This window comes from Bemisia tabaci, chromosome 1 (assembly GCF_918797505.1).
Source record: "Bemisia tabaci chromosome 1, PGI_BMITA_v3".
In the NCBI taxonomy this organism is placed as follows: Eukaryota; Metazoa; Arthropoda; class Insecta; order Hemiptera; family Aleyrodidae; genus Bemisia; species Bemisia tabaci.
The window spans coordinates 43,677,692-43,695,471 of NC_092793.1; the positions used below are offsets into that span (position 1 = coordinate 43,677,692).

General features: G+C 37.9%; 1 protein-coding gene across 8 annotated transcripts in view; it reads right to left on the minus strand.

Annotated features, from left to right (window-relative positions):
• The window catches only part of Alk (Anaplastic lymphoma kinase), a 374,422-nt gene that overhangs the window by 58,015 nt on the left and 298,627 nt on the right, over nucleotides 1-17,780 (minus strand). For 7 of the 8 annotated variants that reach the window (XM_072301308.1, XM_072301306.1, XM_072301303.1 and 4 more), the window contains 2 exons: nucleotides 15,568-15,762; nucleotides 295-485 (listed from right to left, as the gene is read on the minus strand). In XM_072301308.1, coding sequence (XP_072157409.1) covers nucleotides 295-485; nucleotides 15,568-15,762 — 386 coding nt within the window. The remainder of the gene's footprint in view (nucleotides 1-294; nucleotides 486-15,567; nucleotides 15,763-17,780) is intronic. The other variant, XM_072301305.1, reaches the window with a different exon arrangement.

A 17,780-nucleotide genomic window follows, 5' to 3' on the forward strand; every position in this document is an offset into this window, starting at 1 on the left:
GGCTTGACGGGGTCGCTACCGCTCCTAGTAATCTTTCTACCTTCATGGAGATAGAAATGGAAGGAACATTAATTTGGTTAATAACACTTAAAAATGTACGAATTTACCCTATTCACTACAGTTCTTGAGGTATAAGATAAGGAAATTTACTTTTAGGCATACTCTCTTCTCCTGTGCTTTGTGGAAAATACACTTACTTCCTTATCACAAGGAACTACTGGAATTAGATTTGTTAAAAAAATGTGTTACTAAAATGGAACTTACCAGAATATCAAACCAAAACAATGCTCTCACCTGTATATATCACGTGCCATGCCAAAATCAGCGATTTTGACAGTGCGTCCAGGACCTTTTGTTGTGAGCAAACAATTCCTAGCAGCAATATCTCGGTGGATAAACCTATTTTCTTCTAAATATTTACAACCTTTCGCTACATCAATTGCACAAGTTAGTAAGTCTCTCATGATTAGAGGAGAAGGACGGTCCTGGAATACAGAAAACAATCGGCTAAATTTATGAAAGACAGCCACAGAAAAGATGAAACTGTGTGGCCATCAAACTAAAGTGCTACAGCCCTTTACCTCCAATCAGCTGATTTCGATATGGAGACGCTCCCAGGTTGCTGAAATTAAAGAATCGATAGAATCGTTTACGGTTTTGACGATCAACAGATTCAATTGAATTATATGGTTTTACTCAATGGCTGAGCTGTACTGCCGCCGGAACGTTATATTAAAGAGTCTTTTTTGGTGGTCGAAAACCTACTTACCTCTGCAGGGTTTTAGAAAAGTCCCCCAACCCCTCTAACTTTTACCTAATTGAGATAGACATTTGAAACTTAGAGGACGTTCCTGGGTCAAAGAGAGCTACTTTTTGAACCCACTAATATGTTCAGGGGGGGGGGGGGGACCCCAACTTCTTTTCAAGTGGGAAGACCCACTCTCTGGTACCTCGTTCTAGAGTACATTAAGAAAGGAAAGAGGGTTATTCATATAGGCGAAAAATGTACCCAGCCCGGAATGTACGAAACTTTGTAGGATGATAGTACTAGTTGAGAGAGGCTTATCCCTAGCTCCGTTTTTGCAGGAACCCCAGGGAAACAGCGTTGCCATTTTTTAAAGTCGCAACCTTCAAACATCCATAACTTTCGCAAAAATGCAGTTACAGAGCTCGTATTTATACCAAAAAACGCAAAAAATTACGTTCTATCGACCTATGCCAAAGAAATTTTAATTTCACTCCACTGTTGCCACGTTTCGGCCATTTTTTTAATTTTCGTAATTATTTAAAATCACGTTACCGCCTATAAAAGTGTTTGCAGTTGGTGGGGATTGAATAAAAACCTGTCGAAATTATTGTTCGTTCGATTCCGCATCCATTGATATATTATACTTTTCTGAGAGACCTAGGGAACACGAGTTATAGCGATTTGAAAATTCGGCAACACGCCCGACCCCCGATATTGACGCTCGTTTCGGTACGTTTCGCGACTCCGTGTTAAAGCAAAACGCCTAGACCAAGCAAAATTCGAAAAGTCAGCTCATGTTTTGCACTTTTTTGAAACTTTTACACGATTTTTAAGAATTCAAGTAGCGGCGGTGTTGCCGGTTTTCAATGAAAACCACCGCTGCGATCACAATTTAAAGTAGTGCTCATTTAATCACGTCCAGCTACATTTGTTAACCTAAACTGACCATTTGCGACATGGTGTTCACAACATTGCCTGATTTCCGTCGGAATTCGCGTAGAGGCAGGGTTGCCAGTTTTCATGGAAACCGCCACCGCAATCACAAAAAAAATGTATTACTTATTTAATCACGTTCAGCCTTATTCTGTAGTTGGAATTGTTTATTTATCGAATCGATGGTTTCTGCTATCTCTCTGCAACGGCGGTGGTGCCCGACAGTAACGAGATATCGAAATATAAAGCCCGCAAATCACTCAAGCGGTCCGATGAGTAGTATTGGCAAGGGACCTAGATCCATTGCTCTTGATCTCTATACAATATCGATATCTCGTTACTGTCGGGCACCACCGCCGTTGTAGAGAAATAGCAGAAACCATCGATTCGATAAATAAACAATTCCAATTACAGAATAAGGCTGAACGTGATAAAATAAGTAATACATTTTTTTTGTGATTGCGGTGGCGGTTTCCATGAAAACTGGCAACCCTGCCTCTACGCGAATTCCGACGGAAATCAGGCAATGTTGTGAACATCATGTCGCAAATGGTCAGTTTAGGTTAACAAATGTAGCTGGACGTGATTAAATGAGCACTACTTTAAATTGTGATCGCAGCGGTGGTTTTCATTGAAAACCGGCAACACCGCCGCTACTTGAATTCTTAAAAATCGTGTAAAAGTTTCAAAAAAGTGCAAAACATGAGCTGACTTATCGAATTTTGCTTGGTCTAGGCGTTTTGCTGTAACACGGAGTCGCGAAACGTACCGAAACGAGCGTCAATATCGGGGGTCGGGCGTGTTGCCGAATTTTCAAATCGCTATAACTCGTGTTCCCTAGGTCTCTCAGAAAAGTATAATATATCAATGGATGCGGAATCGAACGAACAATAATTTCGACAGGTTTTTATTCAATCCCCACCAACTGCAAACACTTTTTTAGGCGGTAACGTGATTTTAAATAATTACGAAAATTAAAAAAATGGCCGAAACGTGGCAACAGTGGAGTGAAATTAAAATTTCTTTGGCATAGGTCGATAGAACGTAATTTTTTGCGTTTTTTGGTATAAATACGAGCTCTGTAACTGCATTTTTGCGAAAGTTATGGATGTTTGAAGGTTGCGACTTTAAAAAATGGCAACGCTGTTTCCCTGGGGTTCCTGCAAAAACGGAGCTAGGGATAAGCCTCTCTCAACTAGTACTATCATCCTACAAAGTTTCGTACATTCCGGGCTGGGTACATTTTTCGCCTATATGAATAACCCTCTTTTTCACGCAAACCTGAAGTCATTTTCTTAAATTATTCAATAATGGCAGCCGGTAAATTTTCAAAATGGCCGAAAATAGGCACCACGGCTATTTGCATATGGATTTGCCTGAAATTCGGTATCTGTGTTTAATTTCGCACGAGAAAAACGACTTTGACGTTAGATTTTTAAACGAACCCCAATTTTTTAGAATGGCCACCGGTTAAAGTTCTAACTGGCTCAAAAGTTCAGAAAAATCCGGGTTTGTTTAAAAACCTAAGGTTAAATTCGTTTTTCTCGTGGGGTAATACCCCTACATGCCAAGTTTCAAGCGAATCCATTGGCAAAAAATCGAAGTTGCCAATTTTCGGCTATTTTGAACCTTAACCGTTTTGAAAAAAATGGGTTTTTTAAGCAAAAATCCAACATCAAATTCGTTTTTCTCGTGCGGAAATAAACCTAGCTACCGGATTTCAAGCAAGTCCATGTGCACATTGCCAAAATGCCAATTCTTAGTCATTTTGAACTTTACCCGTCCGCCGTTGTGAAACGGTTGAAGAAAATGACTTCGGATTCGCGTTAAAAACGTCCTTTTTTAATGCTTTTTCGAACGGAAACCCACAAAGGGGGTCTTTCCATTTGAAAAAAAAAGTTTAAAAGGTAAAAAAGTAGCTCCTTTTGACCTAGGGACGTCCTTTAAATTTCAAATCTCTATCACCGTTAGGTAAAAAGTAAGAGATTTCCAAATTACAATACAGCGCCATGACAGGATTCAAGACAATATAATAATAACAATGATTTCTTAAAAAAAACAGTACCTAACAATAATCTAACAAGATGATAAGAGAGAAACAAGAAACTTAATCCTCAGTTGAAACAAAGAATCAGGCCATTCATCGCATTTTCAAAGCATGTAATATGATACATTTACATGTTTACAACTATTTTAAAATATTTACTTACAGTTTTTAAAAAATTGTGAGCGAAGCGAGCGCACTGATCCCCACTTTTCAATCGGTCAATAAGGTCGAAAAATGCGATAGTTCCTCCCCACCTGGGCTCCCATCCCCCTTCCTGGTCCCTTGAGGGGGCCGTTTACGTATAGCGCTAAAGCACTTTAGTTAGAAGACTTATTATGAGTTTCTTGTACTTACTGACGTTCCGGCCGTCTTTCTAAGTATTTCCAAAAAATCACCTTTAAAAATGTGCGAAATTTTTTTTTTGTGTAATAGAGGGAAGTTCTGGAGGAAGAGCTAATGTTCTGGAGCTTTTGTAAATGGATTTCTGTACCCTAAAGTATATATGCTTCAAGTTTTTACCGATCCAATAGAGTTTTTGGAACCACAAGTCCATTATTTGCGCACCGATCTCTGAAGTTAAGCAATGCAGCGCATATTAATACTTAGATGGGATACTTAAGAACACCAAGTGCGGCGGTATTAATTCCACGAGCTTCACCTAAACGGTGCTATTTTCTCTAAAATAAGTGCTCCAAACGTGTAACCAAAACTCAGAGCCAAAACTCCAGCACATGCAGCCTTCCATTATTACAAAACCTCAATTGTTAACCCCGCAAAATCATGTCACCATGTCGACTTGTAAGCTTTAGTGCTTACAATTATTATGACGGATACCATGGGCAAGCAAAGCATACCCGAAGCAAGCATCATGAGCATCCCTTGGAAAGTAAACTGAACATTGTGGGCTGCTTTGCCGGCGCAGCTTGTAAAATAATATTGGCAGGACTAGTCTGCTGTTTCAGCTTTTTGAGAGAATGTGATATTAACATTTTTTATATCCAACCACATTATCAGCAAACTGAGAGTGTCAAATTACCATACGCCATTTGCTACTGCAACATACTATTTATTCAGTTAATAATGGTCCAAAAGTGCCCCAGCTAACTTCACCATATTAGGCCTAACATGGGCTGATGATTGGCCAATATGAGTCATTATTTTCAGGGGTTAAATAATATTGGGCATTTTTTCTAAAAATATTGCCAAAAATATTCCTGAGAGATTGCGACGAGGATTCGGTGTTGATTTTTCGAACTGTGCGGACGCGTTTTGTAGTGCGCTCGTGAGACGGTAAATCTTTTGGTTCGGCTCGCGGCCCGGGCATCGCGGCGCGCAGCGACCGCGAGATAACGTAAACAAAGTCCGGTTACGGCCGAAACTTCTATGTCACTGTCGCCACACAAGTGTAAACATGGTGTGTATTATTTTTGGAGAGACGATCAGTTAATCGGCTGTCAGAAATGCTACATCAGAGGAAAACTGGACTTTCTGAGATTGCGCCCATAGTAGAAGTGAAAAATATGACGGATAAAAATCCGTTTGAGAGCAGTTCGCTCCTTTCAAGATCGCCCCAGAGGACACCCGCGAGGACGAATGCCAAAAGTAAAACAGATGATATAGCCACACCAGTATCAATTGAAACATCAAATCAGAATTATCCTGAAATTTCAGTCAAGGAAATTTTGGAGAAGGCCAAGGTGGTGATTAAAGAGGGTATTTCCATCACTCACAATGATACGAAAGCCATAAATCAGGTTCGAGGCCTTAAAGACACGATCGAAGGACTTATTAACATCGTTAAAAAAGAAGAATAACATAAAGGAAAACAATAAAAAATAATTGATGACCTTCAAAACAGATTGCTCGCGCCTGAAAAAAAGGAGCAAAGACATTCTGAAACTGCTCGGAGGGAAATCCCTCAACCTCAAGCAACCTACTCAGGGAGGTACGCAGTTCTCAGCAATGATGGAGAAAACAACGAGGATGATCCAATGGATGATGAAGACCCAGAAAATCGAATTGTGGAAGAAGAAACTGACTGGATACTCTGCAAGCAGAAGAGGAAGAGGAACGAAGGAAGTAACTCATCCCCACAAAAAACTCAGGCTAAGAAAGGAAGGAAAGCGGATACTAGCGCGGTCCGGAAATAGAGGAGGGGCCGAGAAAGTCGCCATATCTAGTAAAAACACCAATGGTTCGTTCAATGATAAAGATAAAAACAAAGGTACAAAAAATACTGAAAAAGTGTAAATTAACAGCATTAATCGGCAACGTCTCGAAAATTATTACTGCATACCACAAAACTTATAGATTAGTTAGAGAAGATCTTGAAAAACATAGTGCTAAATGGTACATATTTTCAGACAAATATCTTCGTCCAAAGATTTTTGTAGCTAAAGGGATGCATTCTACCACTTATCTAGATGAAATTACAGAGGATCTTACATCCAAAGGTTTTAATATTATTAAAATTGTTGAATTTCTAAGCAAAAAAGACGAAAATGGGAAGAGGAAACGTCTTCCATTACATCAAATCATATTCGATAACAAAGATGATACTAAAAAAATCTTTGAAATAAAATTTATGGCATATCAGAAAGCAGAAATCAAAAATGTTAAGCACAATCCGGCAAGGATTCCTCAGTGCCAGCGTTGCCAGGGATTTTTGCATATTCAAGCATTTTGTCATAAAGATCCTAAGTGTGTTAGATGTTGTGGACCTCACTTGAGTTTCTAATGCTCTGAAAAGAAAGTGGATGGTCCAAAATAGGTGAATTGTGGTCAAAACCACACAGCAAATTATTCCGGGTGCGAGATCGCTAAGTTTTTCAAAGAGCGTAGGCTGGGAGATTTAAACAAGAAAAAACAAAAAAAATAGTGGTAAAGATAATTCAGGAAATAAATTAAGTCAGAGACCAGTCACCAAAAATGTATCTTTTGGTAGAATGGCTAGTGGTAGTAAATCCAACGCTAAAGAAAATCCCGAGAGTCTGATGGAGAAAATACTTAATTTCTGAAATGCCCAAATTCTTTCTAGGCTTAATGCTCTGGAGGGAATACTTCTTGGCAACGATGGAACATAGGGTGCCTCATTGAAGAAGGCCAAGACCTCCTTCGAATAGTTTTAAAAAAATTCCTGGGAGTCACTTTGACAGGGATAAAATCCCCACTTACGTTGAATCTAATTTTAATTCTGTTGTGAAAATTAAATTTGATAAGATTAGAATTGTAGCAAGGAACGCTAACGGACTGTCGGCAGAGAGGAAACTAAAATTATGAAATTACATAGATTTTCATCAAATTGACGTGGTTTTGTTGTCAGAGACTCGCTTTTCCGACACTAGTCACTTTAAGAAGCGTGAATTTAATGTCCACTGAGTTAATCACCCTTCTTATAATGCACGCGGGGGAGTCGCTATTATGGTCAGAAAAGAATTTCAATATTTTATATGCAATGTAACTAAATCTGTAGCGATTCAATCGATAGCAATTACTAGGAAAGCAGAAGTAGGGGATACGGCAATTGCTTCCATTTATTGTCCTCCTGGACCTTAGATTAAACATAATGATTTTTCAGAATTCCTAAAAACTCTGGGGAACAGATTCATAGCTGGCGGGGACTGGAATGCTAAACATATAAGGTGGGGTTCCAGAACCATCCTAACAAGAGGAAAAGCGCTGACTTTTGCAGGAAGAAGCATTCATGGAGACTATGTCTCTTTTGGGAGTCCCACACATTGGCTGACTGACCCAACGAAACAACCGGATGTAACAGTTTTCTTTGTAGTTAAAAATATTGCTATGAACTCAATAGGTTGTGGTAAAACCAATATTACTAAAGAATTAGACTCTGATCACTCCCCCATTAATATGGACATTTATATTACGGCTACCTACTTTAAAAGAGGTTACCACTTCAATAACAAACAAAAAAAACTGAATTGGAAAACATTCAGAGAAGAACTTAATTCGATTGTTAAGTTAAACAAGCAATGAACTCCAACACAATGTGTTGATGAGGCGCATCATTAACTCGCACATATCAACCTCATTCCTTTCATTTACAGAGATTTCAGAATAGGCAAGAAGCACAACCGGCAAATTCACGATCCAACACTGCGAGGTCAACGACGCACCTGACGAGACCGTGTATTACGAATGCAGAAGGCCATTCGAACGAATTTAAGTCTTTTGATCTGCCTCAAGCAAATTCTTATTAGATTCTTGAAGAAAAGTGCTACAGAATAATTTAAGCGAAGAAAGGAAAAATTCTGTCGAAATCCTGAAAGATAAAGTCAATTTAAAGGTATTTTGGGGCTAAAATACCCAGATCACCGGTAGTATACATCCCTATATTCTTGAAAAGAAATTGGCTCGATATAAATGCAATTGCATTACATATGTCTTGATTTTGTTATTTTAAACATCTTTCCATGCAGAGAAGTTCAATTATGTCCATGCTTTATTCATTCATAACTTGGAAGTAAGCAATCTTCATCCCGGAAATCTACAGATTTGCCGTAAAAAATCGCAGAGACCTTATATACCAGGTCGATGTACCCACTCGTTGAATTTACGAGTCAATCTCATAAATGCAAATATGTAAAAGTTAATATAATATAGTCATTTTTGATGCATTTGCTTTTCATGAAACAATAATAAGTAATTGCAATCCTGTCTTGAATGTCTTGCAGTTTTTAGATTTTTCAAACGCGGTTTTCTCCGAGATTTTCGCTCCATGAAAATGCGGAAAAATCACCACGTTATCTTCTCACATAGTACTTTCAGAATATTCAATAAAATAAACAAGGTTTTGTGACTCATTAGATTCTACGTGTAAAAATACTGATGTATCGAAATGCTGAACAGAAACCATGTTTGGACACAGTCAGAAGTCCGCGGAAAATCAATTCAACAGAAAAACGGCAAGAACTAGATAGGATTTTAGCCACTTTGCCCGCCTCTCCTCGTTACTTAGAAACCGTTCCTAAACTCATCTCAAAATTTTTCTCAGAGTTTTTTGTTATTATCAGCTTCCATTTTAGCCGCGGTTCGATGGCCGAATCGGCTGCCCTAAAAGCAAGCCATTTTTGAGGATGAGAAATTCGTGATATTATCGGCTCTCAGGAAATCACCCCATGGCTAAAATTGTTTATAAATATAAATAAATATAATGGCGTATAAATGTTTGAGTGCTTAAAATAATCGTATTTACGAAACTAGGGCATTAGGGTGATTCGATGGACGCCATAGTTGTGTCAGAATAACATGCGATATATCACATCAATTAATTCCATTTTTTTTTTAAAACTCGTCATTTTTCTCGAATTTTGAGATCACAATTCTGTTGTCAGGAGACAAACGAATTCTTTTACCAATTTTGACAAACAAATTCAATGTAATAAATGCGTGGTTTTTTTTAGAGGAAAAATACCTACCGCTTTCGACACTGATATCGAAACTGCACGCGAATGCGATATTTTCTCTCTTTAAAAAACACGCTTTTATTACGATGAATTTCTTTGTTAAAATTGGTAAGTGAGTGCTTTAGTCTCCTGACAACGGAATTGCGATCTCAAAATTGGAGGAACTTGACGAGTAGCTGAAAAAATGGAACCAATTGATGCGATATATCGCATGCCGTTCTGACACAAAATATGGCGTCCATCGAATCAGCTTAAACTACGGAGTTAATTCTTTCTAAATAATACAACGGGATTCCCTGGTAAAAATGGCAAGTGTTAGGTCAGTGAATTTTCCACTGAGGTCAGTGCAATTTGCTCTGAGGTCAGTTCAGTTTTCTCTGACGTAAGTGTTAAAGCACTTACCCAAGAAGTCAGCACTGAGGTAAGAGGCACTGACGTCGGGAGAAAGACTTACCTAAGTGCAGAGATGTCTCTGAGGTAAGCGGGACTGAGGTCAGGACTTGGTTCAGAGGGTAAGTCTCTGACATCAATCTTAATCGAACCGCACTCACTCCCAAAAAGTAGAGATGGCTCCCCCTTCCCCCACCCTATTTCATTTTCGTGGGGGAATATTTCCTCGGGACACGGGGACCACAAACTTCATCTTTCAGAGAGGCATATTTTGTAGAAGGTGGGATTTTCTAAGAGGGAAGGAAAACTAGTTTAAGTAGCCACACTCTTGAATAATTTGTTTTACCCTCTTCGTTTAAGATGGCACTTAAATAATTAAAACACAACAAAAAATGAGATCGATAAAAATATTATCACCGCTAAAATATGTATTTAGATATATTTATTTAAGCATTATTATTTTTTTATAAAAAAAAATAGTTTTAAATTTGGTTTTAATTTTTTTCAGTTTTAACTGTTTTTAAAATGTTTCAGTCTCAATTTTTTTTAAAATTTTCCTACTTTATTTTCAATTCTTTTCTAACTTTTTTACTCCTTTACTTTCAATTTTTGTATCTGCTAATTTATATTTTTTGTATAATTTCAACTTTCATTATTTTTTTTGCATCATTAGCTTTAATTTTGAATTTTAGTGCGATCCATTTTTTTTTCAAAGAAACGTAACTTACAAAACTTCATTTACATGTTGATTGATTAAAAAAGAATAATAGAAAAATTAAGTATCGGATTCACATTCAAAGACAAAATCATCATTTGCTGGCAAAATTACCCCAATGGGGGCCCTGAAATGGTAAAATTACGCCCCTAACACGTACACGCGCAGGTAGTGTAGTGGTTCAATCGCTAGGACGATCACCGAAGTTAAGTTACGTCGGGCGTAGTTAGTACTTAGATTGGAGACCGCATGGGAACGAGCGATGTCCCCTGAAGATTGTGATACTTGCTTGGGATTGAAAACTCACAGCAGCCCTCCCTGATCGTCAAATAGTGACTTAACGTACCTGGCAGATCGGTAATTAACGAAATTTTTGCCTGTACAGTATTTCTGGGAGTTTCCACTCCGCTTACGTCTGAGACACTTAGGTCAGTGCCACTTACATCAGAGGCACTTGCCTTTGGAACAGACCTAACACTGAGGTAGCAGATCAGCGCCCGGCAGCACTGACATCAGTGCTTAGGTCTGTTCCAAAGGCAAGTGCTACTGATCTGAGCACTTGCCATTTTTACCAGGGTTTACTACCGGTGATTTAGTTATTAAAACCCCAGAATACATTTAAATCGCCTTTATCTTCCAGAATCTTGACGGTTTTTTTAATTTTATTTTATTTTATTTTATTTTTTTTTATTTATTTTTTTTTGTGGCTTAACCGATTCAAGAGACACTATAGTTGATAAATATAAAGAATTTTCGATTTGTACATGTAAAAATGTTTAACTCGTTCGGGCACACCGTGTATTGTATGGAGTACTGCTGCTATTCGACCCTTGTCTCCAGGTCCAAATTCTTACAAGGGAGCCCCTATGGAAGAGGCGAATTTTTTGTAATTTCTCCCAATTTTTTCTCCGTTATATAATCGAATCGATTGTCAAATTCTGAGGTCAATTATATTTAATTGTAATTTGTACCTTTCTATTTATTTCCCTTCATTTTATTTTTTGTATGGAGAAGTCGAGGTTTTGTTAATTTCTTAGGATTTCGAACTGTAACTGTAACTTCTCATCTATTCGGCCGATTTTTATGAATGAGGCCTTTTTTTATTCGTGTTTTAACGAAGAGTAAGGAAGAAATTGATGAATTGGATGAATCCTAGCGTGACGGTGAAATGGTGAATCAGCCGTAAGTATGACGGATTAGTAAACTTTTTACCCGCTTTGGAAAACCCCAGAAGTTCGCGGCAGTCACTTTCCGGTAAGGAACTAAGGGACTCGGTTATTGTATCGAGTGGGGGGTCGAAACGATCGCAAAGGCGGTATACAACGTATAGGCGACAAAAATCCTACAGATACACGACAGCAAATTGAAGACACATATCACTGAACAGATCCTTACAGCGGCAAAAAGAAATACTCCAACTGTTAGACTAACGAAATCAGCCCCTAAAATCCCTCATGAACTTCTGGAAATGATTAGCGAGGCCAGGAAGGTTAGGAAATTATGGATGAAAGAAAGAACTAATGCACTAAAAAATAAATTAAATAGACTAAATAGGGAGGTCTCAAAAATGACCTGGTTTTTTTAAAAATTAAGAAACTGAAAATTTTCCGGAACACTCATCACCTACTGTTGGAGGATGTCTAAATCAAGACAACGACACTGAATGAAGTTTAAGACATATTTTATTCCGGCATAGAATATGGATGAAACTGATTGACAAAAACACACAAGCCAAGCGCATAGAGAGAGTAACAGGATGGAGAACAGGATGGAGTATAGTCAACATAGAGTAACTAGAGGGTGAGAGTGCATACGCACTGACAATACAGACTGTCCAGAAGGATTAATATCACTACTTTACAACACCTATGGCTCATACTGATTGTTCTCTCCGGAAGGCGGCAAAGTACCTTAAAAAGCAGATTTTTTATTCACCGCCCATATTGGATAAAAATAAACTTAAAGTAAAAGACGACGAAGAGAAAGCTAAAGTTTTTGCTGATCATTTGGAAAGTGTATTCACACCTAAGAAAAGTCTCAAGGATGAGTGCAATCTTGCCGACTAATTGCTAGAGATAGAGGAGCAAGAAAATTTGGAAGCTACTAAAATTACAAAAACAGAATTATTTGATGTGATTAAATATACAGTTAAATTAAAAAAAGCCCCGGGCGCTGATGGGACCACTGGCGAGATTCTGAAACAGCTCCCAATCAGGGTGATTGCCAAATTAGCCGAGATTTTTAACGCAATTATTAAAATAAGATATGTGCCAGAATCCTGGAAGACTGCGGAAGTAATTGTTATCCCGAAACCAAATAAACCGATGGAAAAGGTAGATTCCTACAGACCGATTTCATTACTGTCGGTGGTAAGTAAACTGTTTGAAAGGGCTTACTTAAAAAGACTATTACCAATTTTAGAAGGAAGACAGATAATACTAAGTCACCAATTCGGTTTTAGGACGTCACATTTTACTACAGAACAAGTGCACAGAGTTGTGAGTTTTATATAGAGGACATTGGAAAATAAAGAGGTAGGTATGTTCGCTGATTTTTATTTCAGCAGCTTTTGATAAAGTCTGGCATCTGGGTCTTCTCTACAAAATTCGAATTTATTTACCATTTAATTATTATAAACTACTTAATCAAATCTTACCTGGAGAACAGAACATTTAGCGAGCCAGATTTGATAATTGTTATTCAACATATAGAAGAATAAAGGCAGGAGTACCGCAAGGTTCAAGTCTGAGCCTATGTTTATAGAGGGTTATCCAAAAGTCACTGACCACCCCTGTAACTTTTTTCCAAATTGAGATAGAAGTTTGAAACTTCTATCTCAATTTGGAAAAAAGTTACAGGGGTGTTCAGTGACTTTTGGATAACCCTGTATAATATCTTCACTAGCGACATCCCAAAACCGAGGAGGGGCTTTATTGACACTTTTGCAGATGATACTGCCTTAGCAGAAAGAGACAAAGACATTTTCATTTCTAATCATAGATTACAAAAGCTATTGATGAAATGGCTGGATGGGTTTCTGACAATGGCGCCACGCTCAACGCAGTTAACCCAAGTAGCAAGGATACCTATAGATGGACATAAAATCGTAGGAATGTTGCTATATTATATTTGCCATGCGTATTGCCTACTCCCTCATTTGAAGGCGCGGAAATTATTGCTATATTGTTGCTATGATGTAGCAATAAATTCCGATTATTGGTTGTGTCACCTGTTGCCAATCTGCTAATTGCAAGGCGCAAAAATTATCGCAATAATCTTGCTATTAAGTATGATGAAAAAATCCCGCGTGTTCCTTTCCGTAACTTGTTTTCAAATCTCTAGCATGAATGCAGGAATGTATCGCAACAATTTGATGAAACAACCATTTTTCCTCAATTCAGTCTTCTCGAAATAGCTCAAACTCGATAAATCTGAAACTTTAAAAATTTCAATGCTTTTTTAAAAGGTTTGAATTTCCAGTCAATCAAAATAAATATCGTCTATGCTTTTAACCAAGTTCTGGGAAATTTAATTTTACTTCTTTCATGCCTTTCTTTCCTCCTTTTATTTCGTTTCTGTTTTTGTTACTTTTAATTCTTTGAATTTTTTATTTCATGCAAATGCGCCGGTAAGGGTTTCGTTTCATGTCGGAGCTATATAATGTGTGAAAAGTGAGGCACCCGACAGGTAGCCTGGCTAGTTCAAACGGTAAAGGCGGCGTGGGGCAGTAATCCGAAGGTTGCGCGTTCTAATCCCGCCTCGGACAGAAGAATTTAAAGGGTGCTGGATGATTGAATCATGAATTTCCTGTCAATTCCGGCAAGATCGGATTTTCGAATGGATTCTGCAACGTTGTAAAAATTAGGGTAGACTGATAAATTTTCCTAAAACCATTTGGCACCGCCACAAATAGCAATGACATTGCTATTAAATATAGATTTTTTTCATCGATCTGACCTGGCGAAATCGGGAAAAATCGTCCAAATGTTGACTGAGAATTGCTACTTTATAGCTATATTATTGCAATATTTTTTACAACTTTATACCTATAAATTGATACATTATATCAATTTTTACGTTGAAAAATGCTACTTGGGAAATCTGCTCATACTGTTTTTACAAATAACTGAAAATACCACAGTTAGCAGTTCTCATAGAAGATGAACAAGTTCCTCACGTTACAAGCGCTAGATATTTAGGAGTTTAGACTCTAGACTTACTTTTAAAGATCCTATTCGAATTAAGGTGAAGGAATTAAATAAAAAGTATAGAAAAATGTATTGGTTGTTAGGCAAAAGGTCAAAATTGTCAAAGAAAAACAAAATTTTATTGTATAATCAAACATTAAAACCTGTATGGCAGTATGCTTCACAACTATGGGGTTGTGCAAGCAAATCTAATATAAATAAGGTAGAAAGATTCCAGTCGAAGGTTCCACGAGAAAGTATTGGAGTACCATGGTTCGGAAAGAACGAAGACATAAGGAGAGAATTGGAGGTACCCAGACCTGCCACAGTTAGACAAGTATATGTAATTGCTGAGACAACGAAGAAATATGAATGTCGTCTTGAAAAACATGTCAATGAAGAGGCTGTAAACCTCTTAGATAGTACAATATTAGTGAAAAGATTAAAAGGTGGGAACCTTTGAACTCCCATCAGGATTTACTTTGTAAGTAGTCTATGAGGTAGGAATGAGAGTATGAATGGAAGGTGAAAGGTAGAATGTGAAACAATTAAACTAAAAACCTTTTAAAAGTTTTAATACCTCTAAAAAAGAGGGCAGAGAATTTCACCTACAATTCCTGCTTTTTCAGATAATCATTGTATTACCTATCTCACGTTACCTTGTAAAATTAATGCAATTCGATTAGTTTTAGTTTTAAACCATGTAGATAGATACAAGGAAAAACTTGTGGTAGTTACGTTATACTTAAATAAAATTCCTTAAAAAAAAAAAAAAAAAAAAAAAAAAAACAGTTTGCGATAAGGATCATAAATTATGTTGTTACGTTATTGCCACAAAATTATTGCAGAGCAATAGGGCTGCATTTGTTGTGCAATAATGTAGTAACGTCCTTCTCCACCTCCTCAGATGTTGAGTTACTTTTTTGCATTGCAATTTTCATTTGTTTTTTATTTGCAATTTTAAAATTCATGACTATCGGAAGAATCTATGTTTTTTGTAAATCATTGATTCCATTCAAATAGGAACTTCTATGACTACAGACTAAGACCGTTTTTTGATGACTGGATGGCGTAAAAACAAACAAAAACAAATTTCATAAAGAGAATAAATATAAACTTACAGGTTTAGCACGGGACTCTCGGAGAAAAGTCTTGAGATCCCCTCCTGCCAAAAGTTCAATGACAATAAACCTGGGATGTTTGTCAAAACAAACACCAATGAAATGAACGATATTTGGATGGTTAAATTTGCTCATAATTAAAGCTTCCATCAAAAAATCTGTCTCCGCCTGATTGGTTGATAATTCTGGTAGTGTCTAAAGGAAAAAACATTGTTAGATTTTTTTCAGTACACTAACGTATATTTAAGAGGTAGGAGGGAGGCGAGATTTAATAGCAGGTCTAGATCCATTCTAGATATGAGGACTTATGTGTAACAATAGGGGTCGCTGACATTCGCCATTTTTAGAGAAAACGTTTTTCTTTAATTCTGGAGCCCTCAAGAATGTCTGTGCAAAGTTGTAGACTTCCAGCGCAATTTTTCGACGAGATCTGAACTGAAATCCGTGTTATTTGTAAAAACAGTGGATATGAGAATCCACTGTTTTCCCCGGCCAACACAGCACTGCCGTGCTAAGGAAAAACGCCGTATGAATATTCGAGAGTTTCCAAATTTCCCTCGATAAATCATGTATCTTTAACGCAATTTAAGCATATTTTTCCTTGAAATTTTATGATACTTTAGATTAAATTGCATAAAAAATTGTCTGAAAAATTAGAAGAAAAATAATATTTACAAATTTTTCAAAAAAATCGTGATTTGCCAAAAGAAATTTGGCAACACATAATGGCTCATACGGCGTTATTCCTTGGCACGACAAAGCAGGACACCGTGGAAATTCGAACGCACTTGCGATAACTGCCCGCACAAAGGCCATGGGCTGCAGCTGACACTCAAATGATACCTACGTATCGGGACCGTCTCGCCAGAATTGTTGATTTCTTGACTGCGATTTCAAAATGTGTTCTTTATTTTTGCTGTAGAGGTTACAAACGGTTTAAGTTTTTTGTTCAATTTTATTAAATGACTCAGCATTGACTTACTTTTGGTTCATTTCAATCGTTACACCAGCCTTACCTTTCCTGAAGACTTTGTTTCATGCATGAAAAAATGTTTTCAGTGAAAATGGCGGATGTCACAGTTTTTTCATACCGTTGTTACTCCTTCAATTTTTTCACTTACATTAATCGTAAAACGCGTGTTTTTCATAGGAAGAGTTGCTCTTCATATAAATCTTTACGAGAATGCTCTCAGTTCTACGGGCGAAAAAGTGCAAAGCTTCGAAAACTTCAAACGCGATTTTCTCAGAATGTGAAAAATCGACATCCGCTATTGTTAGATACCTACATATAAACTCTCATATGTGTTATGATTGGTCCAAGTCATTGAATAAGCCAATCACAACACCTGACATTGATACAGGGTTATTCAAAAGTTACGCACCACTGGCCATAACTTTAGTTCTAATTATGATATCGATTTGCGGTTTTTGGCGTCCTTCCTCATATCGAGGGGGAAACTTTTTGAGGTACTTTTCAGTTCTTCACCCTTCCCCCCAGGGGGAGAGGGGCGGGGGGCAACTGAAAAATTTCAAATGGCAACCCCCATCATGTGATACATCGTTTGAAAGAGCACGAAATAAGAAACTTTTTGGCGCAAACCGGAAGTCGATCTGACCCCCCTGTCAAAAGTTAGGGGGGGGGGGGGTCCAAAGGTTATTTAGGGGGTCCGTACCTTCATTTTTTAGAGTAGCTTCGGCGGCTCTTGGACATACCGTTTCTCTTTACAAAGAGTCCTCGAATACTCCAAGTCTGATACCGAAGTCTTCATATTGCCCCCGGGCCACCACAGCCCCCCCTCCCCCTCGTAGGGGGGGATGGGCCTGTTACAATGAAACATTGGATTAAAATGCGAAAAGTCACAGAAGAGCTTCAAACTTAGCATCAAATCCGAGTGGAACTTCTTGCCAATGTTAACGCAAACGTAGCCTGCGACTTTAAAGTGAGTTTTTAAAACTCTTAGCCCCCTGCCCCCCTCATTTTTGGTTGCAGAGCGGGTAAGAACCGGGAAATTCACTACAAATAATGCCCGAAACTAATGTCCAACTTGAGGAGGACCCTTGAAACGTTGCGATCAGTCGGAGCATTGAAATACAAGGACTGCCACCCCCTTAAAGTACGGAAACATCCAAAACACCCTCGCTGCCCCCCTCATTTCTCGTTACGGAGCGGGTAAAAACCGGGAAAATCGCCAGAAATGATGCCCCAGTTCTTA